Genomic DNA, 14190 nt, shown 5'->3' with positions numbered 1-14190 from the left:
GAGTCCTGAAAAGTTAAACTGCCTGCTTTTCTTCAGAAAAATCCTTCAGGTCTCACAAATTCTTTAGTTTTTCATTTTTTTTTTTTTTGTATTTGAACCCTTTCCAACAATGACTATGATTTTGAGATCCATCTTTTCACACTGAGGACAACTGAGGGACTCATATGCAACTATTACTCACTGATGCTCCAGAAGGAAACACATGCATTAAGAGCCAGGGTTGAAAACAGCATTTGAGATTTGATAATTCCACAAATACATATTGTGATTTCATTGTTTTAGCCCTAAGGGTGTGTGGATGAAGATGGCAGAATTGAAGCCATTATAATGTCATTGTCTTCTAAAAGCTAAGAGCTAATAGATAACTGTTCTAAATGTATGAGTAACTTATAGCTTGACAAGTTACAGTTGCACACATGTACACACAAATACTAAGAGAATAGCATTTCTCCCCACTCTTGTTCTCTGGTTCACACAAGCAAACATGCACTATAATGCTGCAATCTGATATGACTGAGAGTGTGAATGCTCTCTGCTCCCTCAGGGCCTCCTCACAGTGGTAAAACTGCACTGGCGGCCAAGATCGCAGAGGACTCCCAGTTCCCCTTCATCAAGATCTGCTCTCCAGACAAAATGATCGGCTTTACAGAAACCGCCAAATGTCAGGCCATCAAGAAGGTAGCAACCCTGTCTCTGTAGGTTAAGACATTAAGAGACCTGTGCGTGTCGAAAGCAGTTGTCGTTGGGTATGTTATGGATGTGATATTTCAGCTGCTGTCCTTTAATAGTGGGTTTCTCATTGTCATCTCTAGATATTTGAGGATGCCTACAAATCTCAACTGAGCTGTGTGGTGGTGGACGATATAGAAAGACTTCTGGGTGAGTAGGTTACAAAGAAGATGATGCACTTCTTGTCAAACCTGATGATATGTTGTGTGTTGTGTGTACCTTTTATTTATTATTTAACGAAACTGGAGGAGACTTATGTCCTCTTGTCTGGTTTTTGTTCTTGAAGTGATGGCAATACTGTCCTCTCATCTCTGATGATTCTCCACTCCACAGATTTTGTTCCCATCGGGCCACGGTTCTCTAACTTGGTGCTGCAGGCTCTGCTGGTGTTATTGAAGAAACCTCCTCCTCGGGTGAGAAAGTTACACATTCACACCAGTCTGTAGTACTTCCATCCACAGACAGAGGGCAGCACCTCCTTTTCACCAGAAAACATAATCAGAAAACTGCTATGGAGCCACTTGCTACATTTGTTCTTTGTTCATAGACGTCTCAAAGTTATTTTAGTCTGCTATTATTATTTTTTATTATTTTACCCTTAATGTTGGGTTTTTTAAAAACCTCTAACCCCAAGTATAATCATAAACCAGTGGTTCTCAGACTGTGGTTTTCTAGTGGTCCTAAATAAATACAATTATTGATTAAAACTACCAATATCAAATTGGTTTATTTGGTAGTCGACTCATAACATTGAATTAACGCATTGGGCTGAAATTAATATTGATAAAATGTTTCATTTGTCATATTTTGTATATTATTTGACAGTTTGACGTAGCACTTTAGATAGTAAGCAGTCAACTCTTTAAAATTAAAGCAGGCTGTTAATTTAATATATAGTAAATACATACCTTAATTTCATATTTTAGTATGTTTTTAATAATTAGCATTTATAATTTGTATTTATTTTTTATTTTTTAGTTAGTAGTTTTTTTTTTTTGGAAAATTATATATTTTTTATTTAGCAAGAAGGCATTACATTGATCAAGTGACATTGAAGACATGAAAAATCTTTTTAAAATTAGAACTTTTTATTAATAAAATAATTTCAGATATAATGCACAATAAAAACAAAACAGCAGTCAAAAATCATAGTGCATATTAAATAGTTTTAGTTTTTTTAATACGTTTCTTTTTGTAAATGATTTTTTTTTTTAATTTGGCATTTAGCATTTATTTGATTTATTTGTTTATTTTTGTTAGTAAGCTGTTTTTTTTATTTAGCAAGAATGCATTAAATTGATCAAGTGACAATAAAGACATTATTTTTTTTTTTCAAATTAGAACGTTTTATGCATTAAAGAATTTCATATATAATAAATATTTAAAAACAAAACAGTTAAAAATCATAGCGTATAGTAAATAGTCTCAGGTTTTTTAGTACTTTTTTTATTATATTTTTTAATTCAGCATTTATATTTATTTATTTTTAGTTAGTAAGTTTTTTAATTATAGTTTTTTTATTCAGCAAGATGGCATTAAATTGATCAAGTGACATTGACGACATTAAAAATCTATTTTATATTAGAACTTTTTATTCATAAAATGGTTTAATAAATAATAAATACACAATAAAAACAAAACGGCACTTAAAAATCAGTGTATATTAAATAGTTTTAGTTTTTTCAGTAAGTTTTTTTTAAGTAAGTTTTTTTTATAATTTTTATTTATTGATTTATTTTTGAGTTAGTAAGTTGTTTTTTTAGGAAAATAATATATTTTATTATTCAGCATTTATAATTTTATTTTATTTTTTACAATTTTTTAGTTAGTAAGTTGTTTTTTATTATATATTTTTTTTATTTAGCAAGAAGGCTTTAAATTTATCAAGTGACATTGAAGACATGAAAAATCTATTTCAAATGAGAACTTTTTATTCATAAAATAATTTCATAATGAATGCACAATTAAAACAAAATGGCAGTCAAAAATCATAGTGTATATTAAATAGTTAATTAAATAGTTTTTTAGTAGGTTTTTTTTGTAAATGATTTTTTTTTTGCATTTATCATTTTTATTTATTTATTTGTTTATTTTTGTTGTTTGTTTGGGGGGGCATTAACTTTATCAAGTGACATTGAAGACATGAACAGTCTATTTCAAATTAAAACTTATTTATCCATAAAAGAATTCTGAAAAAAATGTGTAATGCTTTCCACACAAATATGAAACAGCACAACTATTTTCAACTGTGATAACATAGAAATTGTCCTTGAGCTCCAAGTCAGCATATTAGAATGAATTCTGAAGGATCATGTGACAATGAAGACCGGAGTAATGATGCTGAAAATGCAGCTTTGACATCACAGAAATAAATCACACATTAAAATATATCCAGATAGAAAACAGTTATTTTAACTTATAATAATATTTTATCATATTACTGTAAATGCAGCCTTGGTGAGCATGTTTCCTTCAAGTTTTGAGTTTGTGGTTACCCCAATTTTTATTTGACGAAAAATGTTTGAGAACCCTTAATTTAACTGTGGTGTGTAACTTGTACCACACCATTTATACCATAGACACAAAAGACATCTCAAATTTTATTGAGAAGAAACATTCTGTCACGTTTCTAAGCTGTCAGACTTACGATTTAAACATTCTTTTGACTTTAACCAGTAACCAAGAATCTACATTTAAAATTTGGCTCCATTTGAACACTTTTTTTTTTCTGCTGAAGTAGTGTTTTCATAGTATACAGGTCCCCCAACAAGCTACTGTTGTGTCAGCCTGCCTGGTGGCAGTGAATGTGTATGTCGGGCAGGAATAGGTGTTGTGCTGTGTTTGTAAGGTATTTTGAATAGCTGCGGGTCTGTTCCTCCAGATCAGGACTGTATAGAGCAGCACTCAGCAGGGAGTCGGGTCTTGGGTGAGTCGATAGAAAGGGTTTGTGAGAGAGCCGGGACCTGGCTAGCCCGCTGCCTGTGTGGCACCTCATCTGCATGCACTAGCATATACTGGGCGCCACAGGGGGGCGACCCATAATCTCCTCTGCTCGCTGGGGCCTCTGGGAATGGGAATGTAGATAGGCACCATAGCACGGCTGTAGTAGCACATCTCAAAAGTTCCCCAAAGTGTTACCATAAATTGTAATCAAAATTTTAAACATGTTTGCTTGTGTTTATACTGCAGGGTCGTAAGTTGCTGATTCTTGGTACGACTAGCAGGAAGGATGTTCTGCAGGAGATGGGCATGTTGGACTCGTTCAGCACTACAATCCACATCCCTAACATCTCTAAAGGAGAACATCTCATGGAGGCCCTGGAGGTGAGGCTCTCACAAATGCAAAGTTCAAGAGATGTACAGTGGCCCCAAAAGGTTTTGGACACTTAAAGGAGTAGTTCACTTTCAGAACAAAAATTTACAGATAATGTAGTCCAAGATGTTCATGTCTTACTTTCTTCAGTCGTAAAGAAATTATGTTTTTTGCGGAAAACATTTCAGGATTTCTCTCCATATAATGGACTTCTATGGTGCCCCCTAATTTGAACTTGCAAAATGCAGTTTAAATGCAACTTCAAAGGGCTCTAAATGATCCCAGCAATGGAAGAAGTGTCTTATCTAGCGAAACGATCAGTTATTTTCTAAAAACATTTACAATTTATATACTTTTTAATCTCTACACAGAGTACACACAGAGCTAGACAAGACGAGCATTTGAGGTTAAAAAAAAAATGAATTGTATTTTTTTTTTTTAGAAAATAACAGATCGTTTTGTTAGATAAGACCCTACTTTCCTCGGCTGTGATCGTTTAAAGCCCCTTTGAAGCTACATTTTAGAAGTTCAGATTCAGTTCAATGTTTTCCTCAAAAAAAAACAAACAAACATAATTTCCTTGCAACTGAAGAAAGAAAGACATGAACATCTTGGATGACGAGGGGGGTGAGTACATTATTTGTAAATTTTTGTTTTGAAAGTGAACTACTCCTTTAAATGGAACTTAAATTCTGTCATTAATTACATAACTCAACCTCATGTCGTTCCAAACTCGTAAGATCTTTGTTCATCTTCGGAACACAAATTAAGATATTTTTGATGAAATCCGAGAGCTGTCTGATCCTAAATAGACAGAATTCAACTGACACGTTTAAGGCCAAGAAAGGTAGTAAGAACATTGTTAAAATAGTCCATGTGATATCAGGACAATGTCTTTACTAACTTTCTGGGTCTTAAACGTGGCAGTTGCGTTACTGTTTATGCAGGGTCAGAAAGCTCTCGGATTCAATCAAAAATATCCTAATTTGAGGTCTGAAGGTGAACAAAGGTCTTTCGGGTTCGGAACCAAATGAGGGTGACTAATTAATGACAGAATTTTCATTTTTGGGTAAACTACACCAAACTCTTAGATGTACATTTTAAATTCTGACTATAGTTTTTGATCATTAGGCCACTAACATCTGACCTTTTGTCTTCTTCTGTGTTGTTCAGCTTCTCGGGGGCTTCCAGGAAGAAGAGCGAGCGACTATTGCAAAACAGGCGAAAGGAAAAGCTATGTGGCTCGGCATTAAGAAGCTGCAGATGCTCATTGAGATGTCACTGCAGGTGAGATGCAGAAAGACCTTTTCACCCTGCGGGTTGTCTAGACGACTCCCTGAGTCACAGCTTTTCCTGCGAAATCATCTGCGGTTTGAGTCGATGTCAAATTCAATTACTTTATGGCATCATAATGAAAACAAGTCCCTCCAGATGCGGCGTCGCTCTCGACACACACAAGTAAACAGAACTCCATATTTCTCATCTGCATTTAATTTGGTGTATATGGCCGGCTTCTGGAGTTGATTGAAGCCTTTCACTTTCCCTGCCAAAACTGAATGTTCTCAAAAATCCTGCAGTAATGTTAGCTGCTTAATGTTTTACTGCTATTAAATTTTATATATCTATCTATCTATCTATCTATCTATATATATATATATATATATATATATATATATCTATCTATATATATATATATATATATATATATATATATATATATGTACTAAAAAATATTAAAAAATCTAAATAAAAAGGATTTCCATTTAAAAAAAAATAATATTCATCAAAAAATCTTGGAAAAAAAAGTATCACAGTTTCCAGTTTACTTAATATAACAGAACTGTTTTCAACAACAATAAGAAATATTTCTTGAGCACCAATTAGAATGATTTCTGAAAGATCATGTGACATTGAAGAGTGGAGAAATGGCTGCTGAAAATTCGGCTTTGCCATCACACATAACATTTTTAAATATACACTACCAGTCAAAAGTTTTTGAACAGTAAGATTATTCATGTTCAAGTCTCTTCTGCTCACCAAGCTTGCATTTATTTGATCCAAAAACAGTAACATTTTGAAATATTTTCACCATTTAAAATAACTGTTTTCTATTTGAATATATTTTAAAATGTAATCTATTCCTGTGATTTTAAAGCTGAATTTTAAGCATCATTAATCCAGTCACACATATTGAAAACAGCTGAGATTTTTTTGATGAATAGAAAGTTCATTTATCTGAAATATAAATATTTTGTAACATTATACATGTCTTTATTATCACTTTTGATCAATTTAAAGCATCCTTGCTGAATAAAGCTTTGATTACAAGAAGAAATTACATTTTAAAATTATATTCAAATAGAAAACAGTATAACATTTTTAAACTTTTACTGTTTTTGCTGTACTTTGGATCAAATAAATGCAGGGTTGGTGAGCCAAAGAGACTAAAAACAACATTAAAAATCTTACTGTTCAAAAACTTTTGACTGGTAGTGTATTAAAATAGAAAGCAGCTTTACGATTTTAATATGTAAAAAAACTTTTTTTTTACTTCAGTGTTTGTGATGATGTGATCCATCTCAGACAAGGCTGGTTAGAGCTCTTTATTGGAAGACATTTTTGAAATCCCTGTGGAGAAAATAATTGGATAAATACCTCTGGATCCAAGGCCACTGAATAACTGGCCAGTCACTGTTGTGCTTCATGATGCCAATGTTGGGTCTTTTGCAAACCTGTATTTTAGAAAATATTCTGGGTTCTTTTTTGGGTCCATTTTAAGCCATTAGTTCTAGATTATTGCTAGTCTTGTTTAATGAGAATTATAGTCATGTTTGTTAGTGTTGTCTTGTTTTTGTGGTGGCGTAATTGGAGTTGCAGTGGTGTTTGTGCTGGATGCTGTGTAATTGGTGTGGTATGCAGTAATGTGGCAGCGCTGAGTGCTTCCCCTCAGAGAGGAATGAGACAGAGTTTGCCGGGACATGCTGCACACAGCCGCACTGCGTTTTCCTCCCGTTCCCTCTATTCTTTCAGTAATTTCCACTTCTCCAACTGCCCCAGGCAATTGAAAAGCTAAGTTATTGCATACACCTTCATTAATTTTGCTCCTTGGTGCCGTCTCATTTCTCAGAGCTCTGCTCTGTCCTTAAATCACATTCTAGTCTAGGAAAGTTAACAGCACAATTTAGTTCAAGACTGAGATTAAACCTGTGCAGCTTCTTAATTAATCTTTCCATTAAAGCATATGGAAATGAATGGTACTGATTTTGGAACAGTCCATCATGGACATTTCACTCAGAACATCACCAAATAAAATTTGCATGCAAGGGGATCAGGACTGGCTTGTCTATCACTCTTCCTGTCCTGGGTAAAACAGGTATGCCAGCCGGCTGGATTTATCACTAGTCTTGTCACTTCCCCTTCCCGACAGCCATTTACTGCCGCCCCTTCACAGACAAACTCAGGGCCCCTCTGAACCCTCCAGGCTTTACATAGCTGACAAGGTTTTTGTCTTTTCAACATCTCAGAACTTTTTCAGAAAAAGGGGGCTTGTGAGGAATTTACAGCAGTTTAACTAACAAAGATTTTTTTTCTTTTCTGATTTCACTTAAAGTTGCAATCAACCCCAGAGACTGTAGTACTTTCCAAATGATTTTGGCTCTTTATGAAGATCCAGGACTAAATTGCATCTACATCAGTTTTCTGGCATATTAAAAGTGATAATGTCAATATATAATGTAATGTTTTTGAGTTATAGTATTTTTTAATAACAAAGCTATGTCAGAATTATTCAACCCCTATTCAACATTGCTGTTTTAGGACAGTTATTTTTATGGTAAGTTACAAAATTGTCTTAAAAAATTGTCTTAAGCCTTTACAAACTTATTAAAAATGGAATTAGCTTAGGGTGTAACACATAGTATACTCTTAGCCCATGCATGTGCTGAAGGTGAGTAGCAAATATGGTAAAGTCAACAGAGCTCACACAAAATCAATAGAGAAGAAATAGTTTGCTATATTAGAAAGTCTAAAACTACATGAAGATTTCTAAGACATTACAAGTCCCTAGAGACACAGCTGGCAGACGTATTCCTTAGATTCAAAGTGTGTTGAACCAGAAAACCTTTGAGGCTGTTGAACAAAAAAGCACAATATCATAAAATGTTTGATCAGATCAACTGAGAAAAACTTGCAATGTACAGCCAAAGACTTGCAAGATGATCCGACAAAAGGAGGAAATATATTTCAATGCTGTGGCTAAGATAAACACTAGACAAGTGTAGTCTTCATGTTGAGGAATCTTGCCGAATAGTACTCTTGACCAAGAAGAACAAAAAGGCTGCCTTGAACATGCCAAAATTCATTTGGATAGACCCGTGAAGTTCTGGAAGAATGTTTTATGGAGTGATGTGACCAAACTGAAACTTTTTGGATGTATGGATCAGAGGTACATCTGGTGCAAAAAAGACCAAGCTTATACGCAGAAGAACATCATCAAACATGGAGGTGGGCCAGTCCTGTCATGGGGTTGTTTTACTGTAGCAGGAAGTGAAAAACATGACCATACAAAGGATATCATTGATTTATTAAAGTATCAGACCATTTTGGCAAACATTGTGATGCCTTATGTGCAAAGTCTGAAGCTAATAATCAATGGACTTTCCTGCAGGACAATCATCCCAAAGTATACGTTCAAATCTACTTACGCTTGGTTCAGGGATCAGTCATAGAGTGGCCTTTTCAGTTTCCAGATTTAATTCTCATTGAAAATACATTGGTTGAATTTGAAGCAAGCAGTGGCAAAGTAAAAACCAAAGACTATCAGTGATCTGAAAGCTTTTTCAGGGGAGGAATGGCCCAAGATTGCAGCAGAAAGGTGACAGAAGCATCTAAGCACTTCCAGGCAGTGTTTATTGGTGGTTTTAAAGAATAAAAGATTCTACACCAAATTTACTTTCAGGGGTTCAATAATTTTGAACATAAATGTTTAGAGCCAATTCGATTTTTTTTATTATTCATCAACTTACATTCTCAGAATTACTCAAATGTGTATTAATAAACTTTATTTAATAGTTTACTTATGCCTTTGTTGAATTGTTTTGTTGAATGTGCAGCAAAATGTCTTGCAGGTCAAGGGGGTTGAATAATTTTGATTGCAACTGTATAGTCTTAATTTTCACCTCCACTGTGGGTTTTTTTCTGTTTTATTTTTTTTAGATGCCTCCGGAATACAGAGTTAACAAGTTCTTGGCACTACTGAGAGAAGAAGGAGCGTAAGTGTATTTTTTTTGCCTGGCTTAAAATGGATTTATTTTTCTTCCTTTATCATATTGATTTTTATCATTAACATGTTGTTCATTTTGTTCTCCAGGTTTGCCACTGATATGGCCATATAGTCTCAGGTGCAGGAGAGCTTGAAAAACCGAGGCTATTTTGGTAAGACTGACATATAGTTACCAAGCTTTGCTTTTCACTAGGGATGTAACGATATCAAAATCTCACGATACAATAGTCATTAAAAAAATAGTGATATTTAAAAAAAAAAGACAAATTAAAACTCGGAAGAAACATTTAATTTTCTACATTTTAAAGTTAAATTCTTCTATCTAATGCACTTTGAGAGGTCAAAATTATGAGTTCCAACGCATGTTCTTAACTAGGAAAACTTAAGTCAGAAAAAAAGTGATTACAAACTAGTGAAATGCTGTAATCATTTGCCGAGAAAATAAAGCATAACTGGTGACCGTTGCATTCCCAAATGCATGCCAAACTCACAGCAATGCAGTAAACAAGTTCACTGCATTCACTGTGAACGGAGCCGTTCTGAGGCGCGGAAAACACCAGATCACGAGCTGATCGCCTGAATGGAGTACGCGCTTCGCTTTGAAACGTGCAGCAAAAACAGACTTGATGAAGGGATTAAGCCATATTGTGCTTTTGGTTTTAGTTTATTTGACAGAAACTGTGCCAAAAAAACTGCACTCTTTGCCCGGAAGACCTATATCGTTTCGTATCGTCATGTGACCACCATGATAAAGAGGCAGTTTTGCTATTGCGATACCTCTTATTGATATTGATAATATCGTTACATCCCTACTTTTTACACATTTGACTGGCAATATTTTAATATTATAATTTCAGTATCTGTGTACAGTTTAGAGATGATCAAATACTGAAGTTTAAAGATGCACTGTGTAATATTTAAGATGATCTCTAGACAGAGGTGCAATATAATATATTTTCAGGGGTGTATAAAGACCTTACTAAATGAACCATAATGTTTTTATTACCTTAGAATTATCAGTTTATATCTACATACACCGCGGGTCCCCTCACATGGAAGTCGCCGTTGTGTTTCTACAGTAGCCCTAAACGGACAAACTGCTCTACCAATCGTGTTTCATCACTGTTGTTCTTGTGAAAAAACACTGACACAATGATGAACAAGTAACAGTAATATTCACAATAACATTGTTTTATTGAATGATTAAGTAAATATAATTCCTTAAATTACGTTTTAAAAGAAATCTCACTATTCGTTGCTGTCAAAAACGGCGAGATTTTAATCCTGTATGGGCTACCGTAGTTCTGTAAAGGGAGGGGTGAGCGGTGGACTGTTGCAATTCACAACCTCACCGCTAGATGTCGCAAAAATCTACACACTGCACCTTTAACACAACATCACAAACAGCAATCATAATGTATTTAACTTATGTAATAGATAGAGCTGTCACTAACGATTATTTTGGTAATCAAGTAATCGATTATTTGGTCGATTAATCGATTATTCAAACGATTAATTGAGTAATCGGATAATATAACAAATTTTTATTTTTTATTTAAAAAGGTCTAATAATGCGTTTGATGGATTCTCATCTGTAGAATGCGCCACTTGAGGTATTTTGCTGGTTACTCGACATTGGCAAATTGTAGTCAACGTTTTTTTTATCGAGTACTCGAATTGAATCGAGGAATCGTGACAGCTCTAGTAATATGACAACAGAATATTTATCTGAACTTTGTTTTTTTCCCTTTTGGGATTAAATGGATTGTAAAAAAAAAAAAAAATGTGATGAAATAATAAAAAAAAATTATTGGTTACATTTTCAGAGGTGGAGGGCATTTTTATTTTTAACTACCATCCAAAATTTTGGAAAAGATTTATATACTTATTCCAACACATTAAAAATCTTACCAAAGTTCTGAATGGCCAATCTGAATTTTCTGAGCACCTGTTAGACAAAGTTAACGAAGGCCGATCAGAACGAAACTTGTTGGGCATGTTCAACTCGCAGGCTTAAAGGTCTGAGGGAAATTTTAAAGAAATTAGCCACTGGGGGCGATATTACATTTTTCAAGGGGCGTGAACGATTGCACAGTTTTTCGGACATATGCACAATATTCGTATCATACGATAGACCTCATCGTTCCGGACAACTCTGCCTTTAGAACCACTATTGTCAATCAAATTGTTTGTTAAATGATTGAGAAGAGAAGAAAGTTTTCTGCTCAGTCTGGTAAAAACACTGCAGTACAACTTTCTGTACTCTGTAGGTCAATACTTATCAAAACAAATTTGAAATGTATCTTTTAGGAAGCTATAACTGTGTCATTTAGATCCTATAAATCCTAAAGGAAAGCTCAAAACTTCACAAAACTGGGTGAGAACATGCGACAGGTGATTCTCGTTTTAAGGAGATTGGAGAACAGCTGGTGCTATAACAGTCATAACATAAAAAAAAACAATATTTATGTTGTAAATTACCTTGATGTGGCAAAAATGCTTTTTTTTTTTTACATCATTGAATGCCTTAAGTGGTACATGTGCACTGTTTTATAAGATTTTTTTGTTTTGTACCATATTTTTCAGAAGCTGTTAAAGGAGTCAGGAAAACACTGGGTGCACTTGAGAGACTGAGAGAGAGAGAACAGACGTACCTACAGCGTATCTCTCTATCCCTCTATCCCTCACTTTCCTTAAGTATAAGGTTCCGTGGCATCTGCAGACATTGCCCCCTGTTCAACACTAGCTCCTTGATTCCTCAGTACACAGTGCACAAGTGCACATGATCTCATATTTGTACAGTGCCTAAGGTGTCTTATGACATCAGGAATTTTGAAATAGTACATGCATGTATATAAATACCTATAAGGTGTTTTTATATATATATATATATATATATATATATATATATATATATATATATAAAATGTATCGTATTTATATGTATTTACAGACATGAACCATTCCTGTCAATGATGCCTTACTCCTGAAATTGTCCATACTGGGCTGTGGTAAAAATCTCTGACCAAATCCTGTTCGCTTTCCTCTTTGTCATGGATGGACTTATTATCTTAACAGTTAGTGCCTGCCAATAACAATATTGAAATGCTCACTCCGGTGCCTTTGCATGCCAGTATATTGTTGCAGCTTGTTTATTGCTTTTATTGTTTTCTGACTAGAATAAGATTTGTTTTTCTTTTAAAAAAGGGAACTAGCCGTCCTTCTTTTGTCGCTTGGGACATTCCGAGTCAGGATCATAGAAAAGGTCTTTGCCTCAGCCCCTCGCCTTAGTCTAATGTGTAACATAGTGGCCTTAAGCATTATATACAGGATGGAAACCCACGACCTACCTCCCCTCTGCCGGTCTGCCAACAGTGCCAAAATAGTTCACATTGGCCTTGAACTCTCCTCTTCTTTCTCTTTGTTATGTCTCTCACACATACTTTCTCTCTCAGAACATTATGACCCCTTTATGACTTTTACTGTTGAACTGTTAAAGTCATAGTAAATGAACCACGTTTCAATATTGAACTTGAGGTTTGTGCACAATTTGGATGTTGGACTGCATGTCGCACACTAGTAGTAGATATTGTCAAATGTGGATTACAACGTGCTTTTTTATGGCATGTCTCATAAAGGAATTAATAACTTCAATCATTTTTCCTGTTGAATATAAATATAAATTATGTCTTCAGTGATTCCATAATTAAAATGTGGTTTTACGATTGCAATAAATGACTGCTGTTCTTGTTAATTTCTAATAATTCATGTGTTTTTTTTTTTTTTTTTAGTAAAGGGAAAGACCTGCTAGTATTTAATGCTGTTATGTTTATGTTTCAGTAATGTTGAAGTTTTTGTGGTTACCATTGTGGTCAAGAGTAAACCACATGAGGGTAAACACTACATTGACTCTATAAGCAATGTCTTTGCTTATGCCAGTAACAAGTGACATTTTACTTGTTCATTTAATATAAATAAGCTACATTTAGCATGTGGTATAATAGCTGTGGTTTTGAACTAAAATAGATCAGATTAATTGAATCCAGAGCTACAACTTAAGTAGGCTGAGAATAATTTCATTCAAAGTTGTCATAACACAGGCGTACGAACCATAGTCTCTTTAAAGCAGATGTCAGTTTGTGTAAAAGGGAGGAATTTCTGGTGCTGTTTTGACTCTTTTACCCAAAGCTGTTCTTAAGTTATCAGCTGGTAAAAAAATAACACCATATGTACACACATACTGTACAATGAGCACGTTTAGGTTCACACAATATATATCATAAAAGTGTTACATTGTGACCATATAATCGGTATTGAGGAAAGTTACTTAGTGTTGTACCAAGATCGGTCTCAAGAACATTTTTTGTTCTTGCTCTTGTCTCAGTCTTGATAGCATTTCTTCTCAATCTCAGACTAAGAAAACTCTGGATTTTGATTCAAGACCACAACTCGGGGATATTACTACATTTCTGGTACATTGTCTGATTTGTTTACAACCATGATTAATGTGATTGGATGTAAACTTCCTGCTTTAAATGCAATCAATAACTATTAAGTAACTAAATGACAAAAATAATTTAATTCTCAAAATGTTTGACTTTAATGCCCCAACAACAATATTTGAAGGCCCCTGTGCACTCACTAAAAATATTTTAGAGCTTAGCATGACTAGAAAGATGTATATTCATTGGAAAAATAGCCAAATACTAAAAAATAGGTAGATTTTTACCTTTTTAGTTAAGTTTAATGCTTGTTTTGTCTTATTTTAAGTCCTCTTCAGGCCCCCATGGAAGTTTGGAAGTGCCTTATAGTGGGCCCCGGCCCCCTGGCTGAGAACCACTAATTTATACTGTTATGCCAAGTCAGA

At 34.4% G+C, this 14190-nt stretch overlaps 1 protein-coding gene across 2 annotated transcripts in view; it reads left to right on the top strand.

Annotated features, from left to right (window-relative positions):
- The window catches only part of nsfb (N-ethylmaleimide-sensitive factor b), a 34091-nt gene extending 21014 nt beyond the window's left edge, over window positions 1-13077 (top strand). The window contains exons 15-22 of one of the 2 annotated variants that reach the window (XM_073828118.1): window positions 545-678; window positions 813-879; window positions 1063-1142; window positions 3919-4053; window positions 5216-5329; window positions 9257-9312; window positions 9411-9475; window positions 11913-13077. In XM_073828118.1, coding sequence (XP_073684219.1) covers window positions 545-678; window positions 813-879; window positions 1063-1142; window positions 3919-4053; window positions 5216-5329; window positions 9257-9312; window positions 9411-9435 — 611 coding nt within the window. In that variant the 3' untranslated portion in view covers window positions 9436-9475; window positions 11913-13077. Of the gene's footprint in view, window positions 1-544; window positions 679-812; window positions 880-1062; window positions 1143-3918; window positions 4054-5215; window positions 5330-9256; window positions 9313-9410; window positions 9476-11909 lie in introns of both variants that reach the window. The other variant, XM_073828117.1, reaches the window with a different exon arrangement.
- The last annotated feature ends 1113 nt before the right edge of the window (window positions 13078-14190 follow it).

The sequence above is a fragment of the Garra rufa genome, chromosome 22, assembly GCF_049309525.1.
Source record: "Garra rufa chromosome 22, GarRuf1.0, whole genome shotgun sequence".
Classification (NCBI taxonomy): Eukaryota; Metazoa; Chordata; class Actinopteri; order Cypriniformes; family Cyprinidae; genus Garra; species Garra rufa.
The sequence above is the reverse complement of the archived record's forward strand: the minus strand, read 5'-3'. Positions and strand labels throughout refer to the sequence as shown.